The 16551-nt window shown below is 40.3% G+C and overlaps 1 protein-coding gene and 1 long non-coding RNA gene across 3 annotated transcripts in view; one reads left to right on the forward strand and one right to left on the reverse strand.

Annotated features, from left to right (window-relative positions):
* The window catches only part of LOC106581124 (fucolectin-6), a 78161-nt gene that overhangs the window by 15502 nt on the left and 46108 nt on the right, over positions 1–16551 (reverse strand). The window contains exons 2-3 of one of the 2 annotated variants that reach the window (XM_082962242.1): positions 9139–9160; positions 7932–8008 (exon numbers count right to left, since the gene is read on the reverse strand). In XM_082962242.1, coding sequence (XP_082818368.1) covers positions 7932–8007 — 76 coding nt within the window. In that variant the 5' untranslated portion in view covers position 8008; positions 9139–9160. Of the gene's footprint in view, positions 1–7931; positions 8009–9138; positions 9279–16551 lie in introns of those variants that run through there. The other variant, XM_014162933.3, reaches the window with a different exon arrangement.
* LOC145860929 (uncharacterized) lies at positions 9283–11237 on the forward strand. Its single transcript, XR_014380730.1, has 2 exons — positions 9283–9774; positions 10238–11237. It is a non-coding gene; the product is annotated as an uncharacterized LOC145860929 (long non-coding RNA).

Here is a 16551-nt window from a genome sequence, read left to right on the forward strand (position 1 = left end):
ACAAAGCTGGTGGTTCCTTTTAACATGAGTCTTCAATATTCCCAGGTAAGAAGTTTTAGGTTGTAGTTATTATAGGAATTATAGGACTATTTCTCTCTATATGATTTGTATTTCATATACCTTTTGATTATTGGATGTTCTTATAGGCACTTTAGTATTGCCAGTGTAACAGTATAGCTTCCGTCCCTGTCCTCGCTCCTACCTGGGCTTGAACCAGGAACACATCGACAACAGCCACCCTCGAAGCAGCATTACCCATGCAGAGCAAGGGGAACAACCACTCCAAGTCTCAGAGCGAGTAACGTTTGAAACGCTATTAGCGTGCACCCGGCTAACTAGCTAGCCATTTCACATCGGTTACACCAGCCTAATCTTAGGAGAAGACAGGCTTGAAGTCATAAACAGCGCAATGCATTGCGAAGGGCTGCTGGCAAAACGCACGAAAGTGCTGTTTTGAATGAATGCTTACGAGCCTGCTGCTGCCTACCACCGCTCAGTCAGACTGCTCTATCAAATCATAGACTTAATTATAACATAATAACACACAAATACGAGCCTTAGGTCATTAATATGGTCGAATCCGGAAACTATCATCTCGAAAACAAAACGTTTTTCCTGTCAGTGAAATACGGAACCGTTCCATATTTTATCTAACGGGTGGCATCCCTAAGTCTAAATATTCCTGTTACATTGCCCAACCTTCAATGTTATGTCATAATTACGTAAAATTCTGGCAAATTAGTTCGCAACGAGCCAGGCGGCCCAAACTGTTGCATATACCCTGACTCTGCGTGCAATGAACGCTAGAGATGTGACACAATTTCATGTTAGCAGGCAATATTAAATAAATATGCAGGTTTAAAAATATATACTTGTTTATTGATTTTAAAGAAAGGCATTGATGTTTATGGTTAGGTACATTGGTGCAACGACAATGCGTTTGTTAAATCAACACCCGTTTGGCGAAGTAGGCTATGATTCAATGATAAATTAACAGGCATGGCATCGATTATATGCAACGCAGGACACGTTAGATAAACTAGTAATATCATCAACCATGTGTAGTTAACTAGTGATTATGTTAAGATTGATCGTTTTTTATAAGATAAGTTTAATGCTAGCTAGCAACTTACCTTGGCTTCTTGCTGCCCTCGCATAACAGGTAGTCAGCCTGCCATGCAGGCTCCTCGTGGAGTGCAATGTAAGGCAGGTGGTTAGAGCATTGTACTAGTAACCGGAAGGTTGCAAAAACGAATCCCCGAATCCCCCTGAACAAGGCAGTTAACCCCCGTTCCTAAGCCATCATTGAAAATAAGAATGTGTCCTTAATCTGACTTGCCTAGTTAAATAAAGGTGTAAAACATTTTTTTTACAAATAATAAAAATAAAAATAAAACAAATAATTACTAAAAAAATTATAATAAAGAAGAAAAAAAAAAAGTTACATTTTTTTTAAATTGATCAATCGGTGGCCAAAAATACCGATTACCGATTGTTATGAAAACTTGAAATCGGCCCTAATTAATCGGCCATTCCGATTAATCGGTCGACCTCTAATCATGATACTAAACCTGGTATCGGTATCGAAGTAAACTTTTTTGTATCGTGACAACACTAGTAGGCAGTTTGGCAGCCTCTGGTAAAAGCGTCCACAAAGTTGTAATGGCGCCGTTTTACGGTCCCCTAACCAATTGTGCTATTGTGTGTGTTTTTTCAAGTTATTTGTAGCTTATTTTGTACATAATGTTTCTGCCACCGTCTCTTATGACCGAGAAGAGCTTTTAGATATCAGGACAGCGATTGCTCACCCCGTACTGGAAGAAGATGTTTTTCTTTAACGAGTCGGACGCGAAGGATTTACTCCAGACACCCGACAAGGCCCTCATCCCCGTCATTCGCTGGAGAAAGAGAGGGCGATATCGGGGACGTAGGTCTGGGTGCCTTGTAAGTATCCGACGGCGAGTGGGTAATCTGCCTTTACCATCGGTCCTATTAGCCAAAGTACAATCATTGGATAATAAAATTGACAAACTACGAGCACGTATATCCTACCAACTGGACATTAAAAACTGTAATATCTTACGTTTCACCGAGTCGTGACTGAACGACGACATGAATAACATACAGCTGGCGGGTTTTACACTTATTCGGCAGGATAGAACAGGCGCCTCTGGAAAGACGAGGGGTGGCGGTCTATGTATATTTGTAAACAACAGCTGGTGCTTGACATCTAAGGAAGTCTCGAGGTTTTGCTTCTCTGAGGTAGAGTATCTCATGATAAGCTGTAGACCACATTATTTACCAAGAGAGTTTTCATCTATATTCTTCGTAGCTGTCCATTTACCACCACAAACCGATGCTGACACTAAGACCGCAATCAATGAGCTATATACGGCCATAAGCAAACAAGAAAAGCTCATGCAGAGGCGGCGCTCCTAGTGGCCGGGGACTTTAACTTAAACTTAAATCCGTTTTACCTAAAAAAGACCACCTTTACTTCACACACAGAGACGCATACAAAGCTCTCCCCCTCCCTCCATATGAAGCAGATGCTAAGCTACAGGACTATTTTGCTAACACAGACTGGAATACGTTCCAGGATTATTCTGATGGCATTAAAACCTGCTAGGGATAGGGGGCAGTATTTTCACGTTGGATGAAAAGCGGCCCAGAGTAAACTGCTTGCTACTCGGGCCCAGAGTCAAATATTTGCATATTAGTAGATTTGGGTAGAAAACACTCTGAGGTTTCTAAAACTGTTTGAATTATGTCTGTGAGTATAACAGAACTCATATGGCAGGCAAAATCCTGAGAAAAATCCAACCAGGAAGTGGGAAATCTGAGGGTTGTAGTTTTTAAGTGAATCCCTATCCAAACTACAGTGTCTGTGGGGTCACTTCCTAAGGCTTCCACTAGATTTCAACAGTCTTTAGAACCTTGTTTTATGCTTCTACTGTTACTGGGGAGAGAATAAGAGTCCATTCAATCAGTGGACTGCCTGAGGACAATGAGTTGTTTACTGCGCAGGCACGCAGGCGCGACGTTCCTTCTTATTCCTCTGTAATGAATACGCTATTGTCCGGTTGGAATATTATCGAATATTTATGATTTAAAGACCCTAAGGATTGATTGTAAACATTGTTTGCATGTTTTTACGAACGGTAATGGAACATTTTGACTTTTTGTCTCTGGTTTTACGCTTGCGCATTTTGCCTTTGGATAGTGATCTGAATGCGCGAACAAAAGGAGGTATTTGGACATAAATATGGAGTTTATCGAACAAAACGAACATTTCTTGTGGGAGTCCAGGGAGTGCATTTCGACGAAGATCAGCAAAGGTAAGTGAAGATTTATAATACTATTTCTGAGTTTTGTTGACTCCAGAACTTGGCGGGTAACTGTATAGCTTGCTTTGATGGCTGAGCTCTGTACTCAGAATATTGAACAATGTGCTTTCGCCATAAAGCTATTTTGAAATCTGACACAGCGGTTGTATTAAGGAGAAGTGTATCTATAATTCTTTCAATAACTGTTGTAAAGTTTATCAATGTTTATGATGAGTATTTTTGTAAATTGATGTGCTCTTTCACCGGAAGTTTGAGGCAAAACATTTTCTGAACATCACGCGGCAATGTAAAATGGGGTTTTTGGATATAAATATGAACTTTATCAAACAAAAACATACATGTATTGTGTAACATTGAGTCCTGGGAGTGTCTTCTGATGAAGATCGTCAAAGGTTAGTGATTCATTTTAACTGTATTTCTGGTTTTTGTGATGCCTCTCCTTGCTTGGAAAATGGCTGTGTGGTTTTTCTTGTGAAGTTGATGTCCTAACATAATCTAATGTTATACTTTTGCCGTAAAGCCTTTTTGAAATCGGACAATGTGGTTGGATTAACGAGAAGTTTATCTTTAAAATGGTATAAAATAGTTGATTGTTTGAGAAAATTAAATTATGAGATTTTTGTTGTTTTGTATTTCACGCCCTGCTATTCCATTGGCTGTTGGCTAGGGGTTCCACTAGCGGAACGTCTGTCCATAACAGGTTTTAAAGAGTACACCACATCAGTCACTGGCTTCATCAATAAGTGCATTGATGACGTCGTCCCCACAGTGACTGTGCGTAAATACCCCAACCGGAAGTCATGGATTATGGGCAACATCCGCACTGAGCTAAAGGGTAGAGCTGCCACTTTCAAGGAGCGGGACTCCAACCCGGATGCTTTTAAGAAATCCCACTATGCCCCCCAACGAACCATCAAACAGGCAAAGCATCAATACAGGACTAAGATTGAATCGTATTACACCGGCTCCGACACTCGTCAGATGTGGCAGGGCTTGCAAACTATTACAGACTACAAAGGGAAGCAAAGCCGCAAGCTGCCCAGCGACACGAGCATACCAGACAAGTTAAATCACTTCTATGCTCGCTTCGAGGCAAATAACACTGAAACATGTATGAGAGCATCAGCTGTTCCAGACGACTGTGTGATCATGCTCTCCGAAGCCGATGTGAGTAAGACCTTTTAACAGGTCAATATTCACAAGGCCGCAGGTGCCAGACGGATTACCAGGATGTGTACTCCGAGCATTTACTGACCACCTTGCAAGTGTCTTCACTGACATTTTCAACCTGTTCCTGCCTGAGTCTGTAATACCAACATGTTTCAAGCAGACCACCATAGTCCCTGTGCCCAAGAACACTAAGGTAACCTGCCTAAATGACTACCGACTCGTAGCACTCACGTCTGTAGCCATGAAGTGCTTTGAAAGGCTGGTCATGGCTCACATCAACACCATTATCCCAGAAACCCTAGACCCACACCAATTTGCATACCGCCCCAACAGATCCACAGATGATGCCAACTCAATTGCACTCCACACTACCCTTTCCCACGTGGACAAAAGGAACACCTACGTGAGAATGCTATTCATTGACTACAGCTCAGTGTTCAACACCATAGTGCCCTCAAAGTTCATCACTAAGCTAAGGACCCTGGGACTAAACACCTGCCTCTGCAACTGGATCCTGGACTTCCTGATGGGCCGCCCCCAGGGTGGTAAGGGTAGGTAACAACACATCTGCCACCTCAACAAAGGGGCCCCTCAGGGGTGTGTGCCTCATGTACTCCCTGTTCACTCATGACTGCATGGCCAGGCATGACTCCAACACCATCATTAAGTCTGTCGATGACACAACAGTGGTAGGCCTGATCACTGACAACAATGAGACAGCCTATAGGGAGGAGGTCAGAGACCTGGCTGTGTGGTGCCAGTGTAGGAGAGTTAAAATGGTTATTACATCAAACTAGTGCACAACGCAAAACAGAACCTCCAGGTTAAGGGTCAGTGGCCCAAGCCCGCAAAAAGGAATATTCCAAGTTCAGACAGAAGGGGGGAGTCAGATCGCTATGATCGCCAGGAACTTAACCTTTGGTTTCTATTTTAAATTGTTGCGCTTCTAGTACTGCCTGTTAATGTTAAGTAGGCAGCTACAGTAGCTGGATGATATTAACATCTTCGGTTTTTGTTTCATTAAATGTATTTTATTTAATCTGGATGCTTACGTCACCTACTAACACCCTGGTACTAACCGTAGCTCCCATTCTCCCCAGTCCAAGTGTCACGGTTGTCATAGGAATGAGCGGACCAAAGTGCAGCGTGTGTCGTTCCACATTTTATTTATACTGTGAAACTATGCAATACATAAATAAACTGAATGACAAAAAAACAACAAACCATGATGCAGAGGTGAAACATACACAACTCAAAATGAATCTCCCACAAACCCAGGTGGAAAAAAACCCTACTTAAGTATGATCTCCAATTAGAGACAACGAGGACAAGCTGCCTCTAATTGGAGATCATCCCAAACAAAACCCCAACATAGGAATACAAAACTAGAACCTGAACATAGAAATAGAAAATATACAACAACAAAAAAACCTGTCATGCCCTGACCTACTCTACCACATGCATTTTTTGTTCTATCAAGTTCATATTTATATCCAAAACCCCCATTTTACATTGGCGCGTGACGTTCAGAAAATGTATTTCCCCCCAAAACTGCCGGTGAATCAGCACAACAATTTACAAAAATACTCATTATAAACGTTGATAAAATATTAAACTGTTATTCAAAGAATTATAGATTAACATCTCCTGAACCGCATTGACAGATTTCAAAATAACTTTACTGGGAAAGCACACCTTGCAATAATCTGAGTACTGCGCTCAGAAAAAAACATCAGGCAATTACAGATACCCGCCATTTTGGAGTCATCTAAATGCATAAATAGCATTAGAAATATTCCCTTACCATTAATAATCTTCATCAGAAGGCACTTACAGGAATCCCAGGTCCACAATAAATGTTGTTTTGTTCAATAAAGTTCATAATTTATGTCCAAATAACTCCATGTTGTTTCCGCGTTCAGTAAGCTACTCAAAATGTAGGACGCGCGAGGAAAATGTCATGACGAAAAGTTTAAAAAAAGTTATATTTACGTTCGTTCAAACGTTGTATAGCATCAATCTTTAGGGCCATTTTAACTTCAAACTTCAATAATATTCCAACCAGACGGTTGCATTGTCTTGAAAAACATTTTGGAACACAGCTCCCTCCTCACGTGAACACGCGTAATGAACTGATGTGATTTTCTGAGTCACCAACTTCCCAGGCTTCTCGTTCGGTCTGTGTTTACCGCAAAAACCTCAAACAACTTTCTAAATGAACCCTAACTCACTGTGTGTTAGAAAGGCAAGGACTTGAAAAAACTACAGACACCAGATTTTCATTTCCTGGTTGTATTTTTCTCAGGTTTTTGCCTGCCATATGAGTTCTATTATACTCACAGACATCATTCAAACAGTTTTGGAAACTTTAGAGTATTTTCTATCCAAATCTACTAATAATTTGCAAATATTTGACTCTGGGCCCGAGTATTAGGCTGTTTACTCTGGGCACGCTTTTCATCCAAAAGTGAAAATACTGCCCCCCAGCCCAAACAGGTTGCCCTGGGTGAAGCGAACAATGCAACCAATTCAGGAAAGTCGTAATACTGGTCGTAATGCTGGTGAGTTACCGCCACTCTGATATCCAAAAGTTATTTCCGTCTGTATGTAATAACACAAAAAACGCTATGGGCTAATAATGTTACAAATACCACACACAAAAACAAAATACCGCAAAGTTGCTTAGGAGCTGGAAGCAGAGCTGCCAGGTCTGTCGGCGTCATCTTTCAGCCATCACTTTTTAACACCAAGGCCAATGATATGATCCTAGTACATAAATCTGCAAGTTGTGTCATAAATACATTGAGATATAATATAACCTCACATTTCATAGTAAGAGACCTAGCCCTGTTAATTTAAAGGGCATTATATCTCAACCTGGTCTCAGAGCATTTCATATTATTCTGTATGTACAGTAAATGCATAACACACCATTTAGCATGATATGTTATGTTTCATATGGTATGTATTAATTTGTGGATGTTTATCACCCATTTCGTATGATATGTTAAGAATTAAAATTCATATTATATATTACAAATTTGCTAAACGTTTTATATGTTACGTATTTGCAAACTTATGATATGTTACGAATTTGCTAAATGTATGATATGTTACAAATTTGAAAAAGTATGATAAGTTACAAATACTAGCTAGGTGGCTAACGTTAGCTAGGCTAGGTGTTAGGGTTAGGAGTTAGGGTTGAGGTTAGGGTTACTTTTAGAAGTTAGTTTTAAGGGTTAAGGTTAGGGTTAGGGGAAGGGTTGGTCGAAAAAGGTTGAGGTTAGGTTAGCTAATATGCTAAGTAATTGCAATGTAGCTCAAAAGTAGAAAGTAGTCAAAAAGTTGCCAATTAGCTAAAGTTGTCCATGATAGGATTCGAACTCTCAGGAAAGGAATTATGGATGTGATTACTTGGGACAGTCGCGCCAATAGAGCATGCCAGTCCCAGGAGAGCCAACAAGAGGAACATCATGGATGATCTCACCATCCTGGAGGAAAAGCCCAGAGCAAGTCAACAATGGGTCTGTTAGGAACCAGTCCACAGAAACATTGACAGAAACACTGAAACAATCTGTTAGGCTGCAATTCAATTACAATTTATAATTTTTATAAATTCAGCTCACTTGAACAAAGACATTTTAAATATTGTTTTACTCACCTCTCAAGAAGAACAATAAACACCAAGAGAGTGCATTTTGGGTAGTGTAATTTTTTAATATTTTGTACTAAACTAATTTTAGCATTTTGTCATAAAGAGCACATTTTGAACATTATTTATTTAGTTATTTAAACATTTCTAGTCTATCATCTATGTGTAACATGGTTGACGTGTTATTCTTGACCCGATCAGTTTTCCACCATGTTTTAATTGAAAATATTATTTAAAAGTAATCACCATATGAAAATGAGACTTCAGTTCCCATTGCATAGTTGAGCTTGAAAATAAGGGTCAAATGTAAATCTATAACTAATCTCATGAAATTAGTAATAATGTTCAGAAATGACATTGTCAAAGCAACAAAATAACTAGGGCTTTACTATTATGGTGAAGACCTGGGGACATTTTTGGGTTAAAATCTTCCTCAGAAAAGGGACATGTCAAAAGGCAGAGTTTTGGCTGTTTAGAAATACTTTACTCATATAAAAAATCTGATGTATAACATTTTTCTTTAAAGGCACTTATTTTAATATAACAGGCCTACATTTCTGCCACATTTCTACTTAATAAAGAACGTAATTCAAGAGAGTATGATATTAGCAGAAAGGACAATGAGAGGTGCTGCATTACTCTTAGCACTATTCTCTCCTTTCATGAACTTGCTACTTCAGAATAAAGTAGCTTAAATAGAATACAAGTCTTTCAGTATAAAATAGAGTCCAGCTTGTTGTCTCTTTGCAATCACAACCTCCTTGCAAACACATCAGCATGCATTTAAGTAAAGGATTGGATTATGGGAACATCATGCCCATCTGAATTCAACCCATTGCTGAATTATGACATTATTATTATTCCATAACTATTATGTAAATCAACAGTTAATGTGTGGTTGTGTAAGGCAGAAAATATAACGTAATAGAAGACAATTCCAAATAGTATTAGATTGTAATATCCTCTTACCTTCACACTCAACAAAAATAAGGTCACGGTGTTGATGTTGATGTAGGTAAAAGCTCTGTAGACAGCTGAATCTGACTGATTCATTTATACACCAGTCACAAAGTCAATGACCCTGCCCAGCCCCCTCGTCTCCAAGGACATCCTCCAAACAATTTACCATACCATGATAACTAGTCAACTGCACTACTGTGCCATAGTTTGACTTCCAGCCCTACATCAGTGCGATAAGACAGGTGCCAATCAGCTTCAAATAATCATCAACAGGGCTGCTTGTATCAAGAACGGGCATTCATGGAGGGAACAAAAGATACTTTTGTAAAATGCTGGAATCTAACCACTGACGGACAGGATCCGTTACAACATCCTAGTGACGTTTCTTTGGGACCATTATAGACATCCTGACAACTGATACACTGAATGTCCTGAGAACGTCCTAAAAACATCCTTATCTGGTCCTCAATGACGTCCCAGGACCATCCTGGGAACTAGACAAAAGCCTCCTAGAGAACGTTCCCTTGTGACCATCACACATTCGTCCCGATGACAGGAACAATAATGTGTTGACTTTGGTCTTGTCGAAGGCTACAAGAATGGCTCTGGCTGCCCAGGGACACCATGTGGGAGAGCTGCTAGCAGGTATTGGAGGACTTCATGCTAAAGGGGACTTTGGTATTTGCTATGAGTAAATATGGGGGTTTATTTATTTTTGTGTGAAACATTTGCTTTCGGAGGATCCTTTTTGTAACCTGCCTTCTGGCCTGCTGTCACGCCCTGACCTGAGAGAGCCGTTTTATTTCTCGTTTTGGTTAGGTCAGGGTGTGATGTGGGGTGGGCATTCTATGTATTCTATTTCTTTGTTTTGGCCGAGTATGGTTTCCAATCAGAGTCAGCTGTCTATCGTTGTCTCTGATTGGGAATCATACTTAGGCAGCCTTTTTTTCCCACCTGTGTTTGTGGGTAGTTGTTTTCTGTTTTGTATTCGTTACCTGACAGAACTGTTTGGCTTTTCGTTTTGTTTCTTTGTTCTAGTGTTTTATTGTTTAATAAATAATCATGAACACTTACCATGCTGCACTTTGGTCCACTCCTTCCGACGAAGCCCGTTACAGAACTACCCACCAAAAACGGACCAAGCAGCGTGGGCAGGAGAGGTGGACATGGGAGGACATACTGGACGGAAAGGGAACCTGGACGTGGGAGGAGATCCAGGCCGGATGGGATCGCCTCCCATGGGAACAGGTGGAAGCAGCGAGAGAGGAACAGCGACGAGACCGGGAGTCACGGCAACGACGGAAGCCCGAGAGGCAGCCCCAAATAAACAATTTTGGGGGGGCACACGGGGAGATTGGCAGAGTCAGGGTGGAGACCTGAACCAACTCCTCGTGCTTACCATGGGGAGCATGTGACCAGTCGGGCACTGTGTTATGCGGTGATGCGCACCATATCTCCGGTGCGCATTCACAGCCCGGTGCACTCGTTGCCGGCTCCCCGCATTTGCCGGGCTAAAGTGAGCATTCAGCCAGGACGGATTGTGCCGGCTCAGCGCTCCTGGTCTCCAGTGCGTCTCCACGGCCCAGGATATCCTGCGCCAGCTCTACGCACTGTATCGCCAGTGCGCCTTCACAGCCCAGTTCGTCCTGTGCCTTCGCCCCGCACTTGCCGGGCTAAAGTGTATGTAAAGGTGTATGTAAACTTAGGTGTATGTAAACTTCCGACTTCAACTGTATATTAGTCTTTGTGGTTAAGCCCTGGCTGTTGCGAGAGTGTGCTTGCAGGCTAGGTCTGAGTCAGATCAAAACTAGATAAAGAGAACTAACCACTGTCTGGTTTTGACATTTTGATCTTGTGTGACAGTGGACAATGCTAATAAATTCAGAGAAGCTACTGTACAAGGTTGCCTTATAAGGTAACCTCAGCTTATTGATACACACATACATTGACGTAGGTGATCATACTACTAGGGAGTGATCATATGTTTAAAATCAGCTGCCCCCTTAGATGGGGTGCAGAACTTACTCTTAAACATAAAAGCTGTGTTTCCGTTGTCAACTTCTGTCTGCAATTGCATTAATAAAGGTTTGATTAATTTACTCAAAGAAGATATTGTCTGATTGCTGATTTCACCAATAACCCAATGATTGACAAGGACCAAGGAACCTACACCATCAATCAGGATATAATGATATGGAAGGGAATAACAGGAAACATCTACACATGTTCAACTTGCAACAGTTTTGTTGTTAACATTACTACACATAGAATCTCAAGGGCATACAGGAACCAGACATATTATACACTGTATGTATTCTTATTCCACTTCAGATATTCTACTGCGGTTGATTATTCAATTCGATAAGATTTGTAGTAGGTGTCCAACTTAAATAGCCTTATAAATTACTTAAAGGTTTCCTTACATCTGCAGACCTGGTGAAATTGCAATCCACACTATTACATGACCAAGTGTGTGTGTGTATATGTGCGTGTGTGCATGTGAGAATGAAAAAGACAGTGTTATACAAGGGCATTCGGAAAGTATTCAGACCCCTTCCCTTTTTCCACATTTTGTTACGTTACAGTCTTATTTTAAAATTGATAAAATAATTGTTTTCCTCATAAATCTACATACAACACCCCATAATGACGAAGCAAAAACAGTTTTTTTTTCAACATTTTTGCAGATGTATAAAATTAACAGAAATATCACAATTTGTATTCAGGCCCTTTGCTATGACACTCGAAATTGAGCTCAGTTTGCCATGGAAATTCATTGTACTGACAGAGACTTTGTCATTTCTTCAAACAATCATCTTTATTTAATATCTATTCATTATTGCAATAATGAAACTGGTCGAAAGCACACTCTAAAGTGTGTTTCCGAGATTTTAACCTTTAATGAAAAAACATAGGACACCCAAAAATGCTTAGTCATGGCTGGTCCCCGTCCCCCGTCCCCCCTGCAGATGATTAAACACAATGTGGGTTTTGTTCTATTCCTCCAGGCTATCTCTATCTTGGGTCACACACCCCACATCTTATCTATGGAATGCCAGCTGTAGGTTTTATCACCAAGTCAACAGTCAGCTCAAGCCCCAGAGGCACAGATGAGAGAGTACTCATCATTGCTATTCAATTCATAAACAGTAGAATAACGTAATCTTGTAATTTATCTACCATAAAGTGCATCCTGTTTCCAGTTAGAATTCTGTTCTGGCCTGATACAACCCCAGTCACATAATGTCCTTCTTCACCTGATGTCCACCTCAGAGTGAGAGATTTACCTGCTGGAAAAAATAAGTTATTCTACAGTAAGAGTCTGCAATAGAACAGTAGAGTACACGGTTAAAAACAAAAGTGCCATCTAGAACCTAAAAGGGTTCTTTAGCTGTCCCCATAGGAGAACCCTTTGAAGAACCCTTTTGGTTCCAGGTTGAACCATTTTGGGCTCCATGTAGAACCCTTTCCACAAAGGGTTCTACATGGAACCTAAAAGGGTTCTATCTGAAACCAAAATGGGTTCTAACTGGAACCAAAAGGGTACTCCTATGGTGACAGCCGAAGAACCCTTTTGGAACGCTTTTTTTCTAAGAGTGTAAACTTGTAAAATACATTGAACCATATCAGATTATTACTCTATTCAAAGAAATACAACAAAGCATGTCTAATTATATATCTGTATTTACATGATTGTGTAGAAATTCATCTAGCTTTTGTCATGTGTGTGATCAAAATGAAATGTCAAAGAAACACAGAGCAGGGGTGTCAAACTTATTCCCTGGAGGGCCTAGTTGCTGCTGGTTTTTAGTTTTCCCTTTCAGTTAAGACCTAGGCAACCAGGTGAGGGGAGTTCCTTACTAATTAGTGACCTTAATTCATCAATAAAATACAAGCAAGTAGTGAAAACCCGCAGATACTCATCCCTCCGCATGAGGCAAGACTATAACCTGTGTAAGCGTTATTCACCAAATAAGACTGGGTTCCACGAAAGGCAATGTTTGCTGCAGGGAGATTTAACCTTTTACTGAATTGGGCTAAATCTGGTTCACACAGAGTGTTTCTTGGTAGTATTAAACAAATGTACTTCGAAACAAAAGTATACACCTCACACACATGGTTATGGTCTTTAAAAAAAGAAGACACCTGTACCATGTCAGATATAGATTTTATCAAAGTACAAGGAGAGACCCAAATGCAGATGGTTGGAGTCTTACAATGTTTATTAATCCAAAGGAGTAGGCAAGAGAATGGTCGTGGACAGGCAAAAAGGTCAAAACCAGATCAGAGTCCAGGAGGTACAGAGTGGCAGACAGGCTCGTGGTCAAGGCAGGCAGAATGGTCAGGCATGCGGGTACAAAGTCCAGAAACAGGCAAGGGTCAAAACCGGGGGGACTAGAAAAAGGAGAATGCAAAAAGCAGGGGAAGGGGAAAACCGCTGGTTGACTTGGAAACATACAAGACGAACTGGCACAGAGAGACAGGAAACACAGGGATAAATACACTGGGGAAAATAAGCGACACCTGGAGGGGGTGGAGACAATAACAAGGACAGGTGAAACAGATCAGGCCGTGACAGATTTGAAGTGTATTACATTTTGAGTTTGCATTCCAATATTACACTTTATACACATCGCAGAAGACTGAAATATAACAAAACCGTTTGACATATAAACACCAGATTTTCTGCAGGTTTTTAAAAATAAACTTTATTAATTATGAAATTATGAAAAATATTAATAACATTCCACCCATGAGGCTACTAGGTAATTTGACTGCAGGAAAGGGCTGCACAATTAAGCGTTACAGTTTTGTATAACAAGCAACATTATGTAGACAGCATAAACGAGACCTGGCATTCCCAGTATGAGGTGGAGTATAAACTTTTTAATCATTCTGTAGGCACTGTGAAATCAAATAAGCTGGGTTTTTTAAGTATGGAAACCAATTGCTGTAATTAACTTAAGTAAGGTGAACTTATGTAACCAGAGTCTGATTAAGTCCAGTGAACGTATCTATCCTGAGTCTGATGATCAACTCAGATTTTAGTTAATGGAACTAAAAAATGTCTTCTTGTTACCTATATATTTCTAGTTCAGTGTACATTATATAGAACTCCCAAATATTATCTGATGACTTGCTAGATTAATTATCCAGTCATATTTAATTGTATCATACTGGCTAAATGATAGCTTACACATCGCTGAGCACAGCAGCATTATCTCACCAATCAACACCAATGTGGTAGGTTCAATTATGTGGTAGTCTCAATTAACCCATAAAATATCAGATTTTGCTCAATCCAACTGGGAAATATGCTAATAAACCCATGAACTATATTTAACACTCAACTTACTACATTCATTTGATTAAACTTTTCATCCTAAAAGTACAGAGAACTAAGCCATTTTAAAACATGTCAGCAAACTCTAAAATTGCATACAGTATACAAAATATACTTAAGTTAGGACACTTATTGATATTACCAGAGGGAGAGGTAAAGAGGCTAGCTTGAAGGAATTAAAAGTTATACTGTAGTAATCAATTACTTTTCTACCTTGGAAAGACCTCAATTTCGGTTTGTTGTAAAATCGGCTAGGCTATTGCTAACTATAATCTTTGCACATGAAACATTCTCATCACCATACAATATGGTGAAGACACTAATCAAAAATAGAAGTTTGTAGACTCTTTACAATAAATGTACTTCCTCTGATGTGTTTGCTAAGACTTTTCATATATGATGCATTGTCCTCACAAGATTGGCAAATTAGGTTTCATTTAGAGCCTTTTACAGCATAAACGGTGTGGCCATAGCGTTGCCTTTGGCAGTATTCATTTCAAGGTAGTGTTCACTTCAAGACAACTTTCAAGAGGTGATTTTTTTAACCTTTTGACATCTTGTTTTATTAAGTACAATTAAAATACACACTATGAAGAAAAACGACCATCACCACTGTTATGTCCAAATACAGATTAAGGCTTGGGCAGTATACCGTATATTGGGTATTTGAAAATAGCCATGGGATGGTTTTTCAATACCATCAATGTCACGTGTGCTCCCTCTCCGGCCTCTAGGTCACCAGGCTGCTCGTTATGGCGCACACCTGTACCATTGTTATGCGCACCTGCACGTCATCAGACTACCTGGACTCCATCACCTCCCTGATTACCTTCCCTATATATGTCACTCCTTTTGGTTCCTTCCCCAGACGTTATTGTTTCTGTTCCTGTATTTGCATTCGTGGTTCTTATTATGTTGTGTTTATTTATTAAAACACTTACTCCATGAACTTGCTTCCTGACTCTCAGTGCACATAGCTACAAACAATACCATTGAAACTATTTCTTTGAAGTTTTTCAATACATTTGAATATTTTTTTGCTACTTTTTAACCCTTGTGCTTTGCTGGAAAAACATGACGTCCGTTGTGGTATGGGTCAGATTGACCCGCACAGTTTAAACACACTCAAGACAGTCAAAAAATCAAATGAAAACAGACAACTTGATTTGTCTTGTCAGACCTTTCAGAAAGAAGAAATACAACAACATTTGATTTCAAAAACTCTATATTTAAGAACTAATTGCTAAACATATTTCCTTTCTCACAAACAGGCATTTTCTGTTTGGAGCTCATTTTTTAGTGAATGTGTCAAATCAAATCAAATTTTATTGGTCACATACACATGGTTAGCAGATGTTAATGCGACTGTAGTGAAATGCTTGTGCTTCTAGTTCCGACAATGCAGTAATATCTAACAAGTAATCTAACAAATTCACAACTACCTTATTGTCACGTCCTGACCAGCAGATGGAGCTGTTGTATTAGTTTTGGGGTCAGGACGTGGCAGTCTTGTGTGTGATTGTTCTGTGTTGGTCTTGTGACTCCTGATCAGGAACAGCTGGGGATCGTTGTTCCTGATTGGGAGTCATATATGTAGGAGTATGTTTGTCACTTGGTTTTGTGGGTAGTTGTTTTTGCACTGCGTTGGTGAGCCTGCAAAACTGTTTAGTGTTGTGGGTATCATTTATTGTTTGTCAAGTGGATGCTTTACTCTTTTTTTTGTTAATCTGAGTATCCACAACTCGCTGCATTTTGGTCTTCCCTGCAACACAACGAAGGATTTTGTGACAGAACTACCCACCACCAAAGGACCAATCAGCGGAGAAGAGGACAGAGGCAAGTGAGGGAGGAATGTTGGAAGCAGCGTGCTTGGGATGTGATGGATTCCTGGTCGCTGGAGGTGTTGATGGAGAGGATTGACTGGACATGGGAGCAGTTGCGGGTCCACTGTGACAACCTGCCTGGGAGGCAGGTAGAACCCGAGAGGCAGCCCCAATAATTTTTTAGGGGGGGGCACAAGGGCTATTTGGCGGGGCGAGATTACAGCCCCAGGCCAGCTCCCCGTACCCTTGTAGGGC

The sequence above is a fragment of the Salmo salar genome, chromosome 02, assembly GCF_965601325.2.
Source record: "Salmo salar chromosome 02, fSalSal1, whole genome shotgun sequence".
In the NCBI taxonomy this organism is placed as follows: Eukaryota; Metazoa; Chordata; class Actinopteri; order Salmoniformes; family Salmonidae; genus Salmo; species Salmo salar.